General features: G+C 50.2%; 1 protein-coding gene across 1 annotated transcript in view; it reads left to right on the top strand.

Annotated features, from left to right (window-relative positions):
* Nucleotides 1-22966, top strand: part of Myo18b (myosin XVIIIB) — a 199489-nt gene that overhangs the window by 91261 nt on the left and 85262 nt on the right. The window contains exons 28-33 of the mRNA XM_028765526.1: nucleotides 553-707; nucleotides 5293-5416; nucleotides 6298-6498; nucleotides 10533-10643; nucleotides 13557-13661; nucleotides 21160-21312. Coding sequence (XP_028621359.1) covers nucleotides 553-707; nucleotides 5293-5416; nucleotides 6298-6498; nucleotides 10533-10643; nucleotides 13557-13661; nucleotides 21160-21312 — 849 coding nt within the window. The remainder of the gene's footprint in view (nucleotides 1-552; nucleotides 708-5292; nucleotides 5417-6297; nucleotides 6499-10532; nucleotides 10644-13556; nucleotides 13662-21159; nucleotides 21313-22966) is intronic.

Below are 22966 nucleotides of genomic sequence, written 5' to 3'. Positions count from 1 at the left end.
GTATGGTGTATATCTGTGTGTGTGTGTGTGCGCATGTGTGTGTATGTGTGTGTGTGTGCGTGTGTGTGTGTGTGTTGGGGAGGGTCTGAGGAAGATGCAGGAGGCTTTGCTCCTGTTTGTTCGCAGCTCTGAGTGAGCTGTGGGCTCCAGCCCACACCACGGACAATCACGCAGCGCTTGCTCTTACAGGGGGCCGCCCCTACTGGCTGGGAGTTCCTTCTTCGTGACTCTGTAGCTAATCTTCACAAGTCTCCCCAGATGATAGCCCCATCCATCAACTGCCAGTCAAAGTGTCAAGTTGAGGCAGGGCAAGGAAAAATGAATTCAGGGTGTGGGGCTGGAGGTTGGCTGAGGTGAAGCAGAGAGATCATCAAGAGGCTGATAGACTCACTGCATGCTACCTCCCAGCAAAGCGGGGCTCAGGGAAGCGGCTTCCTGAAGCCGACACGAACTCCTCTGAGGTCCTCTCTCTCCCAGCATCCCTTTCCTTGCATGGCGCTGACCTTGGAAACGGGGAACACCAGCGAACTTCTCGCTCGCTTCTTTCCCTAGCTTGGGGAGTTGCAGAGCGTGTATGAAGAAGCCAAGAAGACGGCTCACCAACTGAAGAGGAAGTGCCACCACCTCACCTGGGACCTGGAGGACACTCGGGTGCTGCTGGAGAACCAGCAGGGCAGGAATCATGAGCTGGAGAAGAGACAGAAGAAGTGAGTCCTGTCCCACAGTTAACTGGGTCACAGGGGTGGGCTGCATGGCGTCAGGGTACTCTGAGGCCTCTGGGTTCTCTTCCAAAGCCTTCCAACTTCTGTCAGTGTTCTCGAGCACAGAGTGCAGCCCCTTCATTCACAACCCCATGTGGAAGGGATCCCTGTCGGGTTCTCAAGACTCCAGCCAGGAATGGATCTTTGCTGTTGCTCTCAGCCTGCCTTGTTCCCAATTACTTTGTGACCTTGGAGAAATTACCTACCCTCTCTGGGCTCCACCATCTCTTTGCCTCAGGGGGTTTGTTGTGAAGAGTGAGGGTAAGCTAGTATGATGAGCAGGAATCCGTGCCTCTTAGGAGACCATACCAGTTCATGTCTACTCTGCCCTCTAGCTGTGTGAATTTGAGATGAGCATTTGATCCCCCTGGGTCACCGATGCCCATCTGTAGATAGAGGTGAAGTCATTCTTGTGCTGAGAACTCTATGACGTGCTCATCCGAGTGAACTGGACTCAGCTGCCCGTCCTCAGTGCTGAAAGCGGGGACAAGAAAATAAAAAAGAACTCATTTCCAAATAGGAGCCCACATCCTTCATATTGAGGACATGGACTCTGATCTGTGGGGCAGGTCTGGCGGGATCTGGACCTTCCACATAAATGCATGGATAGCTTTGATGGTGCCCCTGGGCACCACGATTGCTTTCCTGTGGGGACGCTGATATGACTAGACAGTAGAGGAGCCCGGACTGGTACCAAGACCCAGACCCCTCCAGCAGCTGTGGCTCTACATGCCTGAGCTTGCTATGTCCAGTCTGGAATTCTCTCCCGATGAGGGTAAGCAGGTTCGGGAGGCCCTGCAGCCACAGTAGCAAGTTTCTAAGCCGCAAGTGGGAAGAATGTTGACTCTGGTAGAATACTCATGACGAAATGTTCAGAAGTATCCCAGGTGACCCAGCCTTGGCTTTGCTTGGTTGATGGCCTCATTGAGGGCAGGATCACACTCTCTAAATGGTATGATGGATTCTGAACTCTCTGATTACTCTCTGTTCCTTTTCCTTCCCTTCCTCTCCTCCTCTCCCTCCCCTTTCCCTGACACAGTCTCTCTGTGTGGCCCTGGCTGTCCTGGAAATCATTCTATAGACCAGGCTGGCCTCAAACACAGAGATCCACCTGCCTCTGCCTCCTGAGTGCTGAGCGTCGTCACCGGCTGTACACTATCTCTTGCTTTCATTCATCAGGAGCTATCCTGGGGTGGCATCTTCATCCAAAAAACGACCTTCTGTGCGTCGTTAACGCACTCCCCCAAAATGAGGGTCAGCCTCTTCTCACTGATCCTTTGTTCCACACCCACCTGGGCACACGGGCAAGTCCCTCACTCTCATGCAGGAAAACATGGCCTGGCTCCATGCCAGGCACTTGCTATGTGACCTTGTCCAGTGAGAGCATTTTTCTGAGATCAGGATGACTGGGATCTTAGAGGCATTCCAGACTTCCACCAGTCTCTAGAGTGTGTCCCTGACGGGCCACAGGCATAAGCTAGGCCATGAACACGCTGACACTTTTTCCTACTCGCCAGCTCTTCAGTCCTTGTCTGGGAATTCTGCTCCTCCTTCCTGAGGGTGTCAGCTCTCCGAGAGAGAATCACTGGCTGTGGCTTTTGGCTTATAGATTCTCTCTCACCCCGCCCCCCGGACTTGCATGGTGTGCCCTGAGTAGGGCTTCATCTCTTATCCTTGCCTTTCTGTTCCTCTGAGCTCATCTGCCTGTGGGGTGCACTCCACCATCAGCTCTGGCTTAGAAGTGGGTTTTGATGTTAAATTCCCAATAACACGCATGGAGCTTCCAGGTAGATGAGCAGTTTACAGGGAAACCGTGGGGTGGCCGAAGTCTCGGTTCGATGGACATGTCGTCTGAACCCCTCTAGTGATAGAGAATGTTCTAGGAGCCAGCGACACTTCTGTGTGTCTGTCCAGGGTCTTCTCAATCCCAGACATGGCTACCCTCACCGTCCACTGCTCCACGCTATGAGAATTCCCCATCCCCTTCCTAGCTTCTGCATCAAGTGGTCCAGAATGCTTCCATCTGCTGTTTGAGTCTTGTTGCCATAGATACTCCATGTATGGGTCACAAAGCTTCATTCCAAGAGCTGACAGAGTTCTTGGGGAGAACCATGTGTCACTCCGCTTACCCTGCACCTCCGGATTTTGGGCCCTGGGCAGGCCTGGACCGGGTGGAGTGAAGGGTGTTTGTGTAAACACGTGTTTCAGGAGTCAGGGGGTCTGTAAAAAGCCTTTCTTTGGCATCGGGTGTTGTGTTAAGACAAGAACTCCTTCAGAACATTTGCCATTTCCAGGTGTGGCTGTCATACCTCACCTGCCCCAGGGCATGGACAGGTAGATTGGCTATGAGGCTAGGGGAACTGGGTTCAAGATTACTTCTGCCACTGTGGAATTTGGGGCTCAACCAATACTGTTCTGTCTTAGAGTTTCATTGCTGTTGAGAGACACCATGACCAAGGCAACTCTTCTAAGAACAACATTTAGTTGAGGCTGACTTACAGGTTCAGAGGTTCAGTCCATTATCATCAAGGTAGGAGCATGGCAGCGTCCAGGTCCAGGCAGGCACGGTGCAGGCAGAGCTGAGAGTTCTACATCTTGATCTGACTGCAGCCAGGAGAAACTGACTCTTCCCGCACTGGGTGGAGCTTTAAAGCCCACCCCCCACAGTGATGCACTTCCTCTAACAAGGTCACACCTCCAAATAGTGCTACTTCCCATGGGCCAAACACGTACAAACCATCACTTTCCACTCCCTGGCCTGAACGTGGCTTGTTCAGACACGTGTGTTATAAACTACTTTTTTTGTTGTTGTTTTTGTTTTGGTGTTTTTGTTTTGTTTTGTTTTGTTTTTTTTGTTTTTGTTTATTGTTTGTTTGTTTTTTGAGACAAGCTTTCTCTATGTAGTCCTGGCTGTCCTGGAACTCACTATGTAGACCAGGCTGGCCTCCGACTCAGAAATCCGCCTGCCTCTGCCTCTCAAGTGCTGGGATTAAAGCCGTGCGCCACTACCGCCCGGCATGAACTTCTGTTTCTTCCATGTGCCTCACTTAGCTGCCCCTTTTCCTTCTGCGCGTCCCTATCGTTCACTGTCTCTGCAGTCTGCTGTCTCAGATACTTGCAGAGACCCCAGCCCACGGCCCAAGATGTTGGAACTGCCTGATCATCACCATCCTCAAGATTCAGGGGCAGCAGACAGAACCTCTGGAATGATGTCATCGACAGCCAATCAGAATGCTTCTGGGCCGTTCCGGCCAGGAGGGCTTTCTGAAGAGAGCTAATGATTGACTTTCTTGGGAGCCTGGGGCTATGGAAGACAGAAGATGCAATGATGGTTTTATACAGGGAGTCCTTGTCAATAATGTCCACGTGCCAGGTGCCACGCCGGGATTGCCGGAACTGTGGAACTTCCAGTGTGTGGCTCAGTCACCCCTCACTGCATCCTGGCCAAGTTCTCTGGAGGGACGCTCTCACCCTGATGAGGTGCAAATCTGAGACAAATTGAACAGAAAGCGAGTGGACAGTGAGGCGACCCCATGGTGATCAGCCCTGTGGAGGGGCAGGAGCCCCTTCCTCTGCCTCTGATGATCTATAGGCTGCTTCATTTTTTGCTGACGCTACAGGGTCACCTGAGGAGCGGGCTGCCTGCCTGTATGCCACCCTCAGTGGGGGCCTGTCATTGTTATAGCAGGACAGGGAAACAGAGCCATGGGTATCTGCACACTGGTCAGGGACACTTATATTCAAAACCCTGGCCTGGAGAGGGAAGGAGTCTCCAACGAGATAGATTAGCGCTCTCTCTCTCTCTCTCTCTCTCTCTCTCTCTCTCTTTCCTATGTCCTCCTATCTCCTTCCTCCTCTCTTCTATCTCTCTTTTTCTCACTCTTTCTCCTCTTTCTTTCTCTCTCCCCTTCTCTCCCCATCTCTCTCTCCTCTTTATTTCTTCTTTCCCCTCTCTCCCTCTCTCTCTCTCCCATGTCCTCATAGCTCCTCTCTCTTTCTCTCTCTTCTCTCTTTCTCTCACTTTCTCTCCCCTCTCTTCTTTCTTCTCTGTCCTCTCTCCCCCTCTTCTCTATCTCTCTCTTCTCTCTTTCTCCCATCTTTCTCCACCCTTTCCCTCTTTTCTTTCTTCTCTCTCTCCTCTCTTCTTTTTCTCTCTCTCCTCTCTTTCTTTCTCCCCCCTCTTTCTCCTTCTCTCTCTCTCTTCTCTCTCCTGTTTCTCTCCCATTTCCCCTTCCTCTAATATTTCTGTTCTTTATTATAAACATTTATTGTTTAATTTACTCTATATTTAAATATACTTTTAATTGTTTGTTTAATGTTTTAGCAGGTTTCTAATATTTGGATGGAAATCCTTTAGAAACCTGAAACTCGTTCCATGATGTTCCTGGTACCCCACCCCCACCCTAACAACCTCACACAAGAAAAGCCCACATCACCCCCTTCTCATCTTGGGTTTAACTCTACCCACAGCTGGCCCTGCCTCAGTTTTCCCCACCATGGTTCCCCTATGTATCCTTTCTGTTCTGCGCAGGTTTGACTTGCAGCTGGCCCGGGCGCTGGGGGAATCGATGTTTGAGAGGGGCCTCAGGGAGAAAGTGAGTCAGGAGAGCAGTGGAGTCCGCTGGGAGCTGGGCCAGCTACAGCAGCAGCTGGAGGTAAGAAATGGGGACTCGTGGATGTCTGGATTCTTTAGAAATTCCAGCATGCACCTGCAGCAGTGGACAGAGGAACAGAGCCCTGGGTGGCTGCTGTGACCCAGGCAGCTGCCAACACCGTTCCCAGCATGTCCTCATGACACCCACGGAGGCTGACAGACAGATAACCCTCTATAGTATGTGCTCTGAGCATGGCACAGGGTCCCAAATGCTACCTGGGAGGTCCCAAAGGCTCAGCAGAAAATAAAACAGAACCGGTCATAAGTTTGTCAGGAGCCACAGCCTGCCCAAAGCAGTCTGCCGTGGGGGGCGTCTGTGACATCAGCTGTTCCTTATCCTTGGGTGGCTCCTTGTGAGCCCTCAGGGCGACCTATGCCCTCTTGATCCAGCCATTGATCTACTTCCCTTCTCTTTATGAGAGGGCCTGCAGACTTGGCCCTGGATCTGTCTTCTTTATTGGAAGGGTCACTTCTGTGCTCTCTGCCTCTCCGATCCCTCAGCCTGGCCCCAGCTGAGAGTTGGCACGATGCCTGGTTTCCTCTTCCAACAGGACAAGCACTTCTTTTACATGCACTGAGATACAACTCCAGGAAAATCCTTCTCCCCCCCATCTGCCAGGGTCCCTCTGAGCCTTCTCAAAGAACAGCCATGCTGGGGGAACTGGGCGTGGGGCGAGAGTGGGGGAGGGACCCAGGTCGGGATGTTAGCTTGTCCTCTCAGAACTGGGGAAACTGAGGCAGGGAGATCCTGAGGTTGAAGTCAGCCTGTGCCACATGGGGAGGCTGAGCCTGGTAGACAACCAGGCCTGTATGCAGAGGTTAGGGCCCTCCTGGGAGAGGACCATGGTCACGTGACTCCATCCCTGTGCCTTCTCTTTGTAGCAAAAGGAGCAGGAAGCCTCAAAGTTGAAGGAAGAGGTGGAAAGGCTACAGGGCCAGAAACGGGAGCTGCTGAACTGCGCCTCTGTGGGGAATCAGGGTGTAGCCAGCCTGAAAGAGAGGGTCTGGGAACTGGAGTCCAAGGCCCTTGAGCAAGAGAAGATCCACAGCCAGCAGGAAAATACCATCAAGCAGCTGGAGCAGGTGAGGTCCAGGGGATGTACTGCCCTGGGCGGGGTCTCACATGGAGGGGCGGGGTCTCATGCAGAGGGGTGGGATCTCACAGAGGGGTGGGGTCTCACGTGGAGGGGCGGGGTCTCACACGGAGGGGTAGCATGAAGATACACAGGGCTGCTCTACTATGGCTCCTCAGCAGGTTGTGGCTCCCTGCTACTCTAGAAATCCCCGGCACTTTCAGGAATCCCACCTCACAGCCATCTCTTTGCTGCTGCCCGTACAGGCCACACCAGGCTCAATGGAGGGCTGTACTGAGACACAAGTTCTGTAATGGCAGGGCATGTGTTTGTTGATTCGCTGTTTGATCACACTTCCTTCTCAGTACCTCTTGTAGCCAAGGATGACACCGAGCGCATTGTTGGCGTTTGACACGTAACGGCTGACCGAGTATCTAATGTTATTGATCACTGTGTCTGAGACTCTGCCCTTCACTCTGCCTGAGTTCTTGTGGAACCTCATACACAGGACATCGTTTTCTTCATGGAAATGGATAATGATCTATAGATAGATAGATAGATAGATAGATAGATAGATAGATAGATAGATGATAGATAGGTAGGTATAGAGAGGTAGAGGAGGTTCGGGGTGAGGATTTGAACTGAAGTCCTCAGACCATGAAGCTCAAATGTCTACTTCAGGCACAGAATCTAGGAAGGAAGACGAGCCTTCTGGGAATTAGGGAATGTACGGTAACTGGGAGAGTAGGCAGGGGTGGAAAACCCGACTCCCAGTGTCCTCAGGGAAGCAGCTGGTTTCTAGGTACATGCCGAGCCACTGCGTTTGAAGGAGTTATGAGACAGGAATAGCAACAGAAAAAGTCTAAACACAGCAATGTGAGCCAGGAAAGCACAAGTTAAGCAGGTGCTCAGAGCCGGGGTGGTGACTGTAACACTTGCTGTCTCCACAACTCTTGGAGGCTGAGGCAGAGAACCACCATGAGTTCCAAGCCAGCCTAGGTTAAACAGAGAGCTAGAGGCCAGTGTAGGATACAGTAACATCCTGCCCTCACCAAAAAAAAAAAAAAAAAAAAAAAAAAAAATCCACCATCCCAATATAGACATTGTCTTAGTTAGGGTTTTACTGCTGTGAACAGACACCATGACCAAGGCAACTCTTTGTTTTGTTGTTGTTGTTTTGTTTTTCGAGACAGGGTTTCTCTCTGTAGCCCTGGCTGTCCTGGAACTCACTCTGTAGACCAGGCTGGCCTCGAACTCAGAAATCTGCCTGCCTCTGCCTCCCAAGTGCTGGGATTAAAGGCGTGAGCCACCACTGACTGGCCAAAGGCAACTCTTATAAGGACAACATTTAATTGGAGCTGGTTTACAGGGTCAGAGATTCAGTCCATTATCATCAAGGTGGGAAGCATGGAGCGTCCAGGCAGACATGGTGCAGGAAGAGCTGAGAGTTCTGTATTTCGATCTGCAGGCAGCTGAGGTGACTCTCTCCCATACATAGGCAGTGAGAAGGAGACTCTGAATCACACTGACCAGACTTAAGCATATATGAGACCTCGAAATCCCACCTACACAGTGACACACTTCCTTTACCAGGGCTATTCCTCCTACTAATGACACTTCCCATGGGCCAACCATATTCAAATCACCACACTCACCAAGGAGAGATGTGGATAGTGATACACAAAACCCACACACACCCTTACACACTGAATGTCAGGGCTAGCATCCCTGTTTTTCAGAAAGATGCAGGGGTGGAGACACCCATGTTTTCCTGCCCCTGAAAAGCCACCCAGTTTTTCAAAAGGGAGGGAAGTTTCACTCCTTACTTTAAAGGAATTTCTCTTGGAGGATTTTTGTAACTGGCAATTCTGTTTAAACCCTGCCCACGGTGGGAATACATGCCAGGGAACATGAACGGTCGTAGCCCACAGACTCTGTGCATCCCACCGAAGCCAGGGTGCCAGCATCTTGCTCTGCCTCACTCTGTATCACCAGATAAAGCCTTCCAGGTGGAAGGCATGGGTGTGAGAAGCAAAGGGTCAGCGGGGTCTGAAGCATCTCGGATGCTTGTGAATGACCAGTGAGTGTTGCTTAGCAAGCTGTTTTATTAAGCACCTCATATGCAACAGATACTACACAGATGGATTTTGGTGCTTGCTCTCCACCTCCCCAGAGCTCAGAGTCCTGCTGGGATCAAGTGTACCTTGAGTGTGTTGATCTAGTCTTGGGAAGGACTGACAGAGGTCTGGAAAGACTCACTAGAGAAAAGTTAAAGTTGAAGGCTCAGTCAGAATTGGCCGAACAAGAGTTTTCAAAATGATCCAGATTGCTTCTGCAATGGCCCAGAGTCCACAGACTCATGCGATACCCAGAGAGGCACCCCAGATGCTCACCCAAGTCAGCTCATTATCCACAGGCTCTCAAGCAAGCCCTGGCTTTTCTAGATGGTTCATTCCTTTGATGGGAGCCTTGCCAATCCCCCAGCCCCAGGTCTAACTGATGAACCGTTATCACAAGACTGGCGGCTCCAGGTTGTGTCTGTGAGCACAGACAAGCCAGCAGGCATTTGCGAAAACCCCGTTATCATTTCTCGAAGATTTCTCCCAACACCACAGAGAGCCATGAGCAGAAACATGAACCGTGACCTTGAGGGTAGAGACGACACATCTTCTCAGCTCCTCAACCTGAACTTAACCCGGAAGGGAGGCTGAGTGAATACCGAACCCCAGCCTTGCAGGGCACATATTTTCACAGAAGCCAGGCAGATATTTATTTATTTATTTATTTATTTATTTATTTATTTTTTCGAGACAGGGTTTCTCTGTATAGTCCTGGCTGTCCTGGAACTCACTCTGTAGACCAGGCTGGCCTCGAACTCAGAAATCTGCCTGCCTCTGCCTCCCAAGTGCTGGGATTAAAGGCGTGTGCCACCACCGCCCGGCCAGGCAGATATTTATTGATCTCAATAAGACACTTTTTCCCTGGGAATTTTATGTTAACTCATATAAGCTTGACATAAACGGTATTGTGGATGTCAGAAGTGCCCAAGAGGCTGGGGGAAAAAAAATGAAAAAGAAATATATTTCCTCACACAGCCCCTCATCTGGGATCATCCTCCAATAACCTCTGCCACGGTGTAAGAGCTGTAATCTTGGTGAGGCTAATTTAGCCAGGCTGTGCCAAGGGCTCGGCACACATCCTCCATTAGCGCCTTCATGTTCCCAACAGTTTAGGGGCCCAGATCTGTTCTGTTTCTTTCCTCCGCCTCCACATTAGACAAAACAGGTGAAAAACTTCTGAGCTTTAGATTCCTTGGAGAGCAGGAAAAGGGATTCTAAGGCTGTGCCTAAACCAAGTCGGAGAATGTGGTGGATGCGTGAGGGGTCGTGACCATGGGAAGGCAGAGGCAGTGTTGCGGAGCATGGCTGCTTCCTTTGACTTTCCAGGGTAGGAGGGAGGAGACTTCACTGAGAGGCATCCGAGCATCCACATCCGTTAGAGAGGAGGGTCAAGAGTAGCGTGAAGGGCTGGGGATGTAGACGTGGCCTGGTGGGCTGGGGATGAGGGCGTGGTATGGAGGGCAGGGGATATGGGCGTGGTGTGCTGGGCTGGGTCTGTGGGCGTGTCCTGGAGGGTTTGAGATGTGGGTGTGGCGTGGAAGGCTGGGGATGTGGGCGTGGCGTGGAGGGCTGGTTGTGGGTGTGGTGTGGAGAGTTAGGGATGTGGGCATGGCATGGAGGGTGGGGGATGTGAGTGTGATGTACAGCACTGAGGATGTGGGCGTGGTGTGGAGAGCTGGCTGGGGATGTGGGTGTGGTGTGGAGAGTTAGGAATGTGGGCATGGCATGGAAGGTGGGGGATGTGGGTGTGATGTAGAGGACTGGAGATGTGGGCGTGGCGTGGAGAGCTGGGGATGCGAGTGTGATGTAGAGGACTGAGGGTGTGGGCGTGGCGTGGAGAGCTGGCTGGGGATGTGGGCGTGGCATGGAGGTCTAAAGGCTTGGTTGTGGACCTTCATGCGCCATCTTTGTTTGCTACCTCCAGCTCCGCCAGCGGTTTGAGTTGGAGATTGAGAGGATGAAGCAGATGCATCAGAAGGACCGTGAGGACCAGGAAGAAGAGCTAGAGGATGTGCGTCAGTCCTGCCAGAAGCGGGTGCGTGAGCTGTGGCCACAGTGCACTCCAAAGTCCCACTGGGGAGGATGCTGGGATCCGAGACCCAGAGGCATGCTCATTCTATGACCAACTGAGACCTTTGTTCCTTGGGGGATTTCAAGGGTCTGGGGCTCAAATTTCTTAGGTGCAATCCCAGCAGCTTCTAGAATGCCAAGCACATTCTGCCGCATGTACAAATGCTGTGGGTGGGGAGCTAGAGGGCCTGGCTGGGTCCCTGCATTCGACCCACACACTTTGCTGACTGATGTTTCTCAACGTTCTGCACCTGAGAACCAGGCTAGCTTTGCTCCTAGTCGGTATGTTATCTCCCTCACCATCCTCCCCTCCCCCAGCACACAGAGGACAGTGGAGGCAGGCTTGCCCTGAAGGCGGCTGTGCCGTTTCAGCCCACACTGTGTTCATCAGTCTCTGTCAGCCTTTATACTTTACCTATCCTCATCTGCCATCAGCGTCCTCTCCTCCTATGGTGTCCCTGTTGCTGGACACAGCCCCATAAGCTCTCAGCTGGATGAGGGATGGGTGTCTTAGTGAGGGTTTTACTGTTGTGAAGAGACACCATGACCAAGACAAGTCTTATAAGGACAATATTTAATTGGGGCTGGCTTATAGGTTTAGAGGTTCAGTCCATTATCATCAAGGCAGGAACATGGCAGCATCCAGGCAGGCATGGTGCAGGAGGAGCTGAGAGTTCTACATCATCTGAAGGCTGCTAGGAGAAGACTGACTTCCAGGCAGCTAGGATGAAGGTCTTAAAGCCCACACCCACAGTGACACACCTCCTCCAACAAGGCCACACCTCCTCCAACAAGGCCACACCTCCTCCAACAAGGCCACACCTACTCTATCCAGGCCACACCCACTCCAACAAGGCCACACCTACTCCAACAAGGCCACACCTCCTAATAGTGCCGCTCCCTGGCCCAAGCATGTATAACCATCACAGTGGGTAAATCTCTTTTGTTCAGCAGTGTCCATGGTTCCTGGAGTTTGAGCACTGCTTCCCTCCCCCTCTTCTCCCCCTCCCCTCCCTCTTCCTTCTCCCTTCCTTCCCCTTCCCTTCTCCTTTTAATCTCCTCCTTCCTACTCCCCTCCCCCTTTCCCTCCCCTTTCCCTCCTCCTTCCCTCCTCTCATCAAACTTGGGAACCACAGGGAAATATTCTTCACACTCTCCCAGGATGTGCTTGACACCGATGTTTTATGATTTGGGGATATTTTTCTAAGTAACTTTTATCTCTTAGAAGGAGACAGGAGTGTGGCAACTATATTTCTTATTGTGTGTGTGTGTGTGTATGTGTGTGTGTGTGCATGTGAGCATGTGTGTGGAGGTCAGAGGACAACAAATGAGAGTTGTTCTCTCCTTTCTCCGTGTGGGCCCTGGGGATTGAACTCAGGTGGCAATGCCTCTAACTGCTGAGCCATCTTGCTGACCCAGGACTGACTGCCTTTCTAACTCAGCTTTTCCTGGACAGATCTATAAAGGCAGAGTGTGGGAGCAGGTGGGAGCTTTTCTCTCCTTGTGACAGATGCTGATGGTGGCTCCCCTTCAGCTGGCAGCCCTCAGGGTCTCCTGCAGGAGACATTAGTGACCCAAGGGATACTGTGGGTGTTTGGTGTTAGGAAAAAGGACACTAACTCCTCTCAGGGGTGCCTGGTTGCCGGTCTATGACGTGAACTCAGGTGTACATTAATGATGGAGGGGGGTGGGGTTTTTACCATCAGCGGGATGACTGCGGGGGAGCCCGCCAGCTTCAGAGTGAATTGCAAATTAGATAAAGTGCTATTACTCAGATGTTCTATTAGTTGGGGCTGTGGGAGGAAGATACTGTAGCCCGGGGCTTCCATGAGATATTCACTGTCATCGATCTGTGACCTGGGAGGTACACGATCAAGTGCTGGCTCAGGGGTTCTGGTAAAGGTCACCTTGTAGATGGCCACCTCTTGTTGTGTCCTTAGCAAAGGGAAGAGAAAGAGGAGGAGAGAGGTGTATCTGATTTTCTGGTGTTTTTCCCCATAAGGGCACTAGTTCTGTTGTGTGGTGACATCCTGATAGCCCCCTCTGACCTTAACCCTCTCAATGGGCCCTTCTAAATCCCACCCCACTGGGAAGTAGACAGAACTCACATAGTCCATACCACTAATTGGTATATCTACATAATACCACTTGTCCCCTCGCTGGTGCCTTTTCCGAGGAACAAGGAAGTAGATGTGTCTCTTAACAGTCCACGTGGTACCCAGCCTTAAGAAGTCAGAGGGCTGAGGGAGAGGAGACGGCTCAGTGGGTCACGTGCTTGCTGCACAAGAGGGAAGACCTGAACTCGGATCCCACATCCGTAGTAAGAAGCTCGGTATGAGTGGAGCCTCTGTGACTCCAGGTCTGGCAGACAGACCCAGGAGGATTCTGGGAACTCGAGGGTACAGTCAGTCTAGTTGATGGGTAGGTCCAAGATTCGGTGAGAGCCGGTGTCTCAAAATGTAACGTAGAGACTGATAAAAGAAGACACCAGGCATCAAACTCTGGCCTCTGCATGTGTACACATCAGTGAACATGTACCTGCACACACACATACACACACTCAGCATGCTAAGATGTACACACACACACATACAGATACTCAACATGCTAAGATGTGCATACACACACACATATACACACTCAACATGCTAAGATGTGCACACACACACTCAACATGCTAATATGGAAAAATATTCAAGCAGAGGCCATGACTGCAAACTTCACAGTGCGTGCCAAAGGGGTCCCCCAATCTGACTGGCTCACCCTTGTCTTGCCTAGGTCCCAGGCTTTTAGGTTTCTGGGCTTTTTCACAGACATACCCTTCTATGTTGCTCAGGACTCATCCAATGGTGCTCACGTCTGTCCTGTGTGTCCACAGCTCCGTCAGTTGGAGATGCAGTTGGAACAGGAATATGAAGAGAAACAGGTGGCTCTGCATGAGAAGCATGACCTGGAAGGCTTGATTGGAACCCTGTGTGACCAGGTAAGGCACACACAGCAGGGACATCTGAGGGTTCCATGAGATGGCTGGATGCATGAGAAAGCCAGCCACAGGGAGAGATCCTTTGGTCTTCAGAAAGGGCCAAGGACAGACCTTTGAGCTGGGCTCTCCCTGTGTCCCCAAAGTGCATGCTGCTCCACCTACCTTTCCTGCTGGCTCTTCGAAACTCTCTGGAGCTGGTGACCAGCAGCGTTCTTAAAAGAACACAGGGAAGTAAATAGAGTGGCCTCAGTTGGGACAGACAGATGAAGCAATATGGCTGTTGGTGGCTGTCGGCAGTCAACTGTAGACAATGCTTGCACTAAGGGGCTGGGTATGGATGGCCACCATGCCTATGGCTGACCTTGTAGGGACAAGATTTTTCTAGGACTGGGAGCCAGACTGAGAGCCAGGCAGGAGTGTCTTCTGTCTGTTTTGGGGCAAGCTTGTTAATGGCTCTAAGCATGTAAATTACCAGAGACCCTCAGGTGTGTCCTTGTCACTGTTCTGGGGACCTCAGCCTGTCTCTGTAGCATTCTGAAAACGATGTCTCTTGTGGTGGGGACAGTGTGTGGGTATGCTCAGCATACCACCCACCACAAGCTGCCGCAGTGTATACTGTAATTTCCCAGAGCTGGCACTGCAGGTCTCTTGTCTCCGAGAAGGCTGTGCAGTTTCATCTCTATGACTCATCCGGTCATGACGATTCACTTCTGTATTTTCTGGGAATCATTCACGATCTGTGTACGGGATGCTAACCAGTTTCTGATAATCTATGTTTCAATAGCTCTGTCTGTGGATAACTCACACCCTTGTTGATAACACCCTTCAGTTAATAAAGTGTTTCTAATGCAGCCAAACAGACCGCATTTATGGCTTACGCGTTCCTACTTTAAAGTTGCCTTCCTTAATTTCAGTTCATAATTTACCATATGCCTTAAAAGCTCTAAACTTCTTTTTGTGCATATAATTAGGTTTTAACCATCTCATGTAGGTGTGTGGTATGAAGTAGGTACCTACATTTTCCTTTTTTTCCCCCCACCACCCCTCATGTCGTGGGTGTGTACAGATCCCCATTCTACTGGCTTCATGCTCCTCTCTGTACCTGCACAATCTGGTCCTGCTGGCTAGCTTTCGATAAATTGCAGTGTCCTAGATAGCTTTAACTATCCAACACAGGCGCAAGTCACCTTAGGAAGGAGTCACAGTTGAGGGATTACCAAGACCAGGTTGGCCTGTGGGCATGCATGTAAATAGTCAATTGAGGTAGGAGGGTTCAGCCCACTGTGGGCGGCACCATGCCCTAGGCAGCTCGGCTGTACAAAGAAGCTAGCAAATCATGAGCTCGAGGGAGTCAGCAAGCAGAATTCCTCTATGGTGTCCGCTCTAAGCTTTTACTGATTTCCTTCTCTGACTTCCCTTCATGGTGAACTGTAACCCAGAAGTGTAAGCCACATATACCCCTCCCACTGCCAAGTTGTTTCTGGTCATGGTTTTTATCATAGCAGCAGGAAGGAAGCTAGAACACATAGAGGCATCTTACCCAGCCTGTCTTTGAAAATAATCTTGTCTTCTTGAGTCTTTAATAACGTTAAGATGCAGGTAGGGATATACATGGATGGTAGAGGGCTTACCTAGCCTACATGGGACCCCATATTCCTATAGTAAGAATATTTTAATAAATCCTGGTGCAGGGTTCCTTCTCACCTTTGACCATTTATCTTCCCGGATGAAAGACACACACACACACACACACACACACACACACACACACACACACGGCCTTTATATTTTAATATGCCTTAAGCAGCACAATAGCTGGGTAACTGCCTACTCTCGGTGCTGTTAGAATCTACCTCCCACCGATAACTCCAAGTTACTACTTACTAATTTCTATGTTTCATCTTGGCTACTCTTAACTCTAATTAGTCAGCCACCCTCTGGGCCATGTTCTTTTGGACCAGAGCCCAGGTTCTCTCCTTGCTTCCCTACCCCATGGCTGCTCTTGTCTCTGTCCTGTTCACTCCTCTAAGGCCTGGCGGCTTTCTCCTTCCTATCCTTCCTCAGGGTCCCAAGAGTGGGAAATCTAATCCCTGCCTATGTCTCTTCTCCCCAGCTATTGGCTACTGGCAATCTTTATTTACCAATCAGAATTAACTGGGGGTGGGGAAGGGTCCCTCAGTGTCTTATGCACGGACTCTCTCATGCAAACAGTTTTGGGGGACCTGAATTAACATTAGAATACAAACAGCATGAGGGCCAGCCTACTACCCACCCACAGAAAACTCAGTAGCAAAGGGTGTCAGGGTCTACAAAGCCCTTGTTACTTTTGCGGAGGACCCAAGTTCTGTCCCCAGTGGCTCACAACTGTTTATAATTTTATTTCCAGGATATCCAAAGCCCCTTTTGTCCTCTGTGGGCACAAGGCTGTGCGTATGATACACAGGCATGTATAGGTAGGCAAAAACACCCATATGCATAAAATAACAATAATTTTTTTAAAAAATGAAAGAAAGGTTTCCATAAGGAAACTCTATTCATTGGAACGGCGGATTTGCAAGTTAGACTGGAGACAACTGTCAGCTTCATGTTAAAAGTCTGTCACTGACTTCAGCTCCGACCTCATCTCCCTTTACCCCCACCCCCACCCCGTGCTTAATTTCCTAACCATGTGCGTCACTGACATATTAATTAGTTTTCTTTCCAGTAAACTCTTGGTTTCCACAGCTTTATGACCAGCGCTTGTTCTGAGTTTTGTTGTTTATTTAATCGTCTTGCGTGGCCTGTGAGAAGCCTCCACGGTCTTAGCGTTGTATGTCGCAACCTTGGAGTTCACTGTTTCGTAATATTTTTCTGTCAATTATTTTAGGCCTTTCTATGTTCAAGATCTTACTGTTTGGAAGTGAGAACAGTTTTTGCCTCTTTGGACAAAGGGAAAATTCTCAACTGTTTCAATGAGGAATGGACAGTTGGTTCTCCTCCAACTTACCCACTGGCCTCAGCTGCACAGGGACATATTGGCAAATGTGCCTTTCTTACCCCTGGCTTGGTGCGAATGCCACTAAGGCTCGGTCATGTGACTATTTCCACTGTGTCTGTGTGACCAGTAACTCTTGTCCGGTTAAGTCTTCATCCACTGCGAGTTTTCTCGTATTGGAAAACCTGTTAAATCTTACCTTGTGATGCTGTTGGGTGGAGAACCCCCCCCCTGCCCCCTGAGTCACTTCAGCTGTAGAGGAATGCAGCATCTCACACATTGGTTTACTTGGTCCTCTGATTTAACAAGAGTTCAAAACCAGCCTTGGCTACTTTTGAGGCCATTTTTTTAAAGCAAAAGGTTCTAGGTCCCATTAACTAGAAACACGTGAATCCTGAATTGCTAAGCTCTCAGAATGACATTTCCTTCCCAATAATCTAAGGAGGCTCCCCACTCTTCCCACTCCCTCCCCCTCCCTCCTCCTCCCTCCTCCCTTTTTACCCTCTCTCCTTCCTCCCCCTCTCCCTCCCTCCTTCACTTTCCTCCCTCCTCCCCCTCCTTCTTCCTTCTTCCTTCTCCACCCTCCTCCTCCCCGTGATAATTAAGATGGAGGGAACAGCTTAGTCTGAGGTTTTCTTGTGGATTCTGTTAGCAGAAGGCTGGATGAGGCCAGCAATGTCCACATTTCAAGGGGCTGTAGCTGCGACTACACTTATAGCCATTCCAACCACACAGCCAGCACCAATTGGTTTTTAAGGAAAGCTGTGTGCTGTAGCCAGAGGGAAAGCAGACAGAGGAGAGAAGCCCAGAATCTGCACACATCATTTAAAAAAACCCTCCTGTAGAACATTAGAACCGGGACTTCTGGTGATAGCCCCATCAGGCACTGTGGGGCAGTGGTTAGAGACCCACATGCTAAGCTGAGACCCTTGGGTTCTCCGTATACACTTGGCAGCACTGTGGCCCAGGCAGATCACCTGCCTGCCATGTGCAGACGTGTCCTGTCCCTGTGTTCTGAGAGCCCAGACCACTGCTTACTTTGTGACCTGCCCCGCCCCGCCCTGAGGTTTTCCGTCCACTGGGGCAATCACATGACAGTCCATGTGCCAGCCAACCTGCTCTCTTGCTTGGCTCCTGAAGTGCCTGCTGTCTGGGGTACCCTCCTTGTACCTTTAGTTCGGAGCGCTAACCTCAACCTCCAGCGCTGTCTCTTCTGTGCCTCGGCGACATTTCTTCTGAAAATGAAAAGGTGGGGCTGGAGAGATAGTTCTGTGGTTCAGAGCACTGGCTGCCCTTGCTGAGGAACCAGGTTCAATTCCCAGTGCCTACATTTTAAACCACAACCATCTGTAATTTCAGTTCTAGAGGATTTGAAGACCCTTCTGACCTCCACAGGCACCAAGCACATGCAAAGTACACAGGCATAGGTGCAGGCAAGATGTCCATTCAGTGAAATATGATGGTGGTGGTGGTGGTGATGGTGATGATGGTGATGGTGGTGGTGGTGGTGATAGTCATGGTGATGTTGGCAGCGGTGGTGATAGCATCAGCAAATGCACCTCTCTGATATAATTTGCTAAAGTTACCTCTTTTCCTGCCACAGCAGCTGAGTTCCTACCCCAGCTCTGTATGTTCCTGGGCAAATCACCCCTTTCAACTTTAATCCCTTCACCTGTATGATGAAAATCTTGTGTTCACCATGGGGATGAAATGTAACTCACCCCTCAAAGTATTTAGAAGTGTTGTGGATGCTTAGAATGCCCTCCATAGGGCTGGTGAGATGGCTGAGCAGTTAAGAGCACTGACTGCTCTTCAGGAGGTTGCCCCAGCCCGCGGAGATTCAATGAGACCCCAGGGAAGGGGGCAAAAGAAGGGACAAGAGGCACAAGAATGGAGAGCACGTCTGGGGTTCTGATCAAGCTCTGCAACTTTAATTTCAGGAGGCAGGTTATAAAGACACAGCAAAATGGGAAGTTTGGGTGAGGGTCATTGCTTAGGGCTATCCCACTATTGAATGTTTATTACCCTAGACCATCCCACTGTGGTAACCAGCTCCCAGGAAATACCAGACGTTCTTTAAGTTCCTGGGACCTGAGACCCACAAATGTCCTTTCTTAACCTTGTACTGACTAGGCTTTCCAGAACAGCAGGTAATTTCCTGGGTTTCGCTCCCGACAGGAGGTCATGAGTTCAAATCCCAGAAACCACATGGTGGCTCACAACCATCTGATGCCCTCATACGGGTATCTGAAGACAGCTAGAGTGTACTTTGGGCCAGAGTGAGCCATGGGCAGAGAAAGAGGAAGAAGGGAAGGGGGAAAAAAAAACAAGAATGTCCTCCATAAATGTAAGATAGTCTTACATTCACAAAGGCAATAACAACAATGTGTATTTTAAGGGATTGTCACAGCAGTTAAGTGCAACCGTATATGACAGAGAGTGGCAGGGAGCCCAGACTGTAGCTGAGCCCAGCTCCCGATCTCCATCCCTCTGGCTGTGTATTTATACCATAGACCAGTGTTTTAAATTTACCACAGTAATCCATCCGAGGGAGGAGAGGCTGTATTCTAAAAGCCAACTCATTTTTCAAAGAATCCCAAGCTGGCCGTGGAGAAATCGTGACACGAAATCTATGTGTGCACATGCCAGGTCGCCGTGCCGCCGCCGTAATCCTCTGTGTTTGCAAAGCACTTGACACTCAGAGTGCTCTGCCACCTTTTATCACTCCAGATCCTTCTCTTATCTCAACACAGAGAAGGGGATTTATCAAAACCCTCTTCTTAGAGACGGGAAGCTCCAGTTCAGCTGGGTGGCAGCCATCGCTCAGGTTCCTGCTGCCAGCAAAGGCCGTGTTGAAGTTTAAAGCATGAGTCACCTCATCTTAATCTGTGTTGCTTCTAGAATACTCTTGGGCATCTTAGCATCCCAGGAGAGGTGTCTGGTAGGCAGGCAAAGATCCACAACATGTAAAAGACAGTCCAGAAGTCAGTCCAAAAATCTTCCTGACGTTGTGACCCTTTAATAGTACCCTCCAACCAAAGAAATATTTTCATTGCTACTTTATAACTGTAATTTTACTACTGTTATGGATTGTGACATAAATATGTTTTCTGATGTTATTAGTCAATCCTTTGAAAGGGTCTTTGGGTTAGAGAGATGGCTCAATGGTTAAGAGCACTGTTTGTTCTTCCAGAGGTCCTGAGTTCAAATCCCAGCAACCATACGGTGGCTCACAACCATCTGTAATTGAATCTGATGCCCTCTTCTGGTGTGTATATACTCACATACATAAAATAAATAAATCTTTTTTAAAAAAATGAAAGGGTCTTTGACCCCCATAGGGATCGTGACTCACAAGTTAAGAACCATTGCCCCATGATGAGACAGAAGTCTGATTCTCTTCAGTGTTCTATCAGGTGGCCCCATGTTCTTTGCTCTGGCCCTTGGATGTTCCTGGAACAACAGAGCTCGCTGATGTCTTTAGGGGACACCAACTGAGTTCATGTAGGGTTCCAGTCCAATCCTGTTCATCCCACACTTTGGCTGCACCTATCTCATTGGCCTCTCGGAGTTAAGACCTCTGAAACAGGATGTGGCATCTTTGTGACCTTCCTATCCGCCGTTCCCTTGCGGATTCAGAATTCTGCAGGGAGGTATTTGTCCATTTCTGGGTTAAGTTCCATCCACAAAAAGCAGGTCCTGTGTCTGCCTTCAAATCAGCCAAAGAGACCTGCTTCATATATCAAAAGTTTCCTGTAGGGTTTTGGAAGGAACATGGTTGCTGTTTGCTGAGAGTCATGGTGGATCCCATAGCAACCTGCAGCATAACGGGCTGAAGCAGAGAGGGTCTCTGTGTGGATCAGCTGACCCCCTCCCTCACCCCAAAGCACATCAGTAACCCCTGCAGGGGGCTCCTCATGCCTGTTTCAGTCCCTGCCTACCTGGGCTCCCCTCACTTCTCCAAAGAGCCTGGGCATCAACCAGGGGCTTACCCGGCATGGAAGCTCTTAGCTTGAGGCAGAGGACAGAAGAAAAGGGGCCCAGCCTTTCAGGTTATGGTGATGCTGGTGGAGTCTTGTACATGGACCTCTGGCAACCCTGAGGCATGAGGCTGAGGCTAAGCACTCGTGAGGCTGAGCAAGCATCTAGTTCTACAGCGTTCCAGTGTTGGTGCTATCCCATTTTGTAGATGAGACTCATGGAAAACAGTATCTTTCTGCTGTTGTTTTTCTTAAGTTTTGAGATACACTGTAGCCCAGGCTGGCCTCCAATTCCCAGGAGTCCTCCTGCCTTGACAAAAACAGTATCTTTCTGTTTTGCTTTGAGATTTTGTGATACACTGTAGCCCAGGCTGCCCTCCATTTCCCAGCACTCCTCCTACCTCAGCCTCACAAGCTCCAGTTTTAAAGATATAGGCCACCATGCCATGGGAGAGGTGAGATTGAGCCCATGAGTTTAGTTCCTAAGAACCTTGGTACTGGACACTGCTGTTTCCATCTAAACTAACCTTTTCTTGGCTTCCAGATTGGCCACCGTGACTTTGATGTAGAAAAGCGTCTCCGCAGAGACCTCAGGAGGACACACGCTCTGTTGTCTGATGTCCAACTCCTTCTGGCTACCATTGAAGACAGCAAGACATCAATCAGCAAGGAGGAGCTGGAGAAGGTGCACAGCCAGGTGAGTGCTGTGCCCTCATTGGACGAGGGGCTCTTCTGGGAAACAGCCTGAGACTTTCCCAGACCTTCAGGGAGGTGGAGATGTGGGCTGTGAAGTCACTTGGCAGGGGGCAGGATGTGTTCACTTCTGTTGGGTGGAGCCAACTGTGTCTTTTTGGAGGGCATGAGCAGGTTAGGGCTAGGGTAAACTGGCTGAGGCTGGTGTGTGTGAGTGAGTGGATGCTTGTGGTAGACACTGGGTCTGGGTATAGAGCTAATATTGCAAAGTCAGCTCCTTGAAGAATCAAGGAGAATGGCTGTGACTGTCTGTTCAGATGTTCAGATGCTAATGATACCCATCAAGGTTTCCTGTGGGCTACCAGCTGACACTGGTTGGAATCCCTTCCCCACCTCCTCCATGAACTGAATTCTCTGTGTGTGTTACCTATCAACTGGCACCTCTGGACAGCTCAGTTCCTTGTGTTAGCCAGTAAGCAGAGACTTACTCCAGGGTTTCAATGGTTCAGTCCATAATCCCTTGGTCCCATCCCTGTGGGCCTGTGCTGAAGCAGAGGATTATGGAAGAGAGGGCATAGTAGAGAGATGCTCTCCTCATGGCCAGAGAGAAGACAGGGAGGGAGAGAGAGGGGGTGAGTCTAGAGAAGGACCAAACAATCTAAATTCCACCGGCCCAAACACACTGGGCCACCCACTGGGCCACCCATCCCACACTCTGAATATCCCTCTTTCCCTCATGGGTCATTCTTATCCTGGTGACCACCATTACCCAGACCCTCATTGTGTGAACACTATTAAGTCCCTCGTCCCGGCCAAAGCAGGGCACTCGATGACTTCATGTTCCCTTCATGAGCATATTGGAGTCATTGGCGCTTAGTCACTGTGAGAGCTTCAGAGAGGCTGAGGAACACCCCATGCCCATTTTATAGATCCCCCATTTTGCCTAGTGGGGTTAAGTAACACAGTGAGAGACAGAGCTTGGACCTGGGGCTTTTGACTCTGAGGGCAGAACCTAGGTCTCTCTTGTCACACTGAATCTTCTTGCTTGTGGGAGAAATCTGGGGGAGGCCTGGATAGCTTGGCTCAGCTGGAGAATAAGCATGTCAGTCTCAACCAGCCCTCCCAGGGTGAGGACCTCACATCTTAGCCTATAAGTCTCCCCTGCCCCCAGGTGACTTTTCTGACAAAGAAACCTGGGGTGCTCCTCCCCATCTGCTTTAGAGTATTCCTGTGTCCCTCTGCAGGGTTAAGATGTGTGTTCCCAGGAAACAGTCCTTTAGTGGGGGCAGCTTGAGCAGAATCAAAGGGCCTCATTCTTCTGAGAGTCCTCTTTCCTGCTCTCTGTATCTGGCTCCCATCAAAGGGACCCACAGCCTTGGCTCTCTGCTGCTGTTGTCATGGAGATCACGGTAGGAATGGAGCTCCTGGATCAGAGGTCAGAGTGCAGTTGCTTTGGCTCCTGACATATGTGTCCGGATACAAGGATGAGAGCTAATTAGATAAAGCATTGATGACTCCCGGAACCAGTGCCGCTCCTACGTGGTGTCTGGCATTTGTCCTATGCCTGAAGGCCCCAGGGACATAGGCAGACAGTGCAGGCAGCGAGAAAAGGGGGAAGGAGAGCAAGCCAGCGTTATATGTAGCTGCTGTGTACAGTA

This window comes from Grammomys surdaster, unplaced genomic scaffold, assembly GCF_004785775.1.
Source record: "Grammomys surdaster isolate TR1022 unplaced genomic scaffold, NIH_TR_1.0 164, whole genome shotgun sequence".
Taxonomy (NCBI): domain Eukaryota; kingdom Metazoa; phylum Chordata; class Mammalia; order Rodentia; family Muridae; genus Grammomys; species Grammomys surdaster.
Note: the sequence above shows the minus strand (reverse complement) of the source record. Positions and strands in the feature narration are given on the sequence as shown.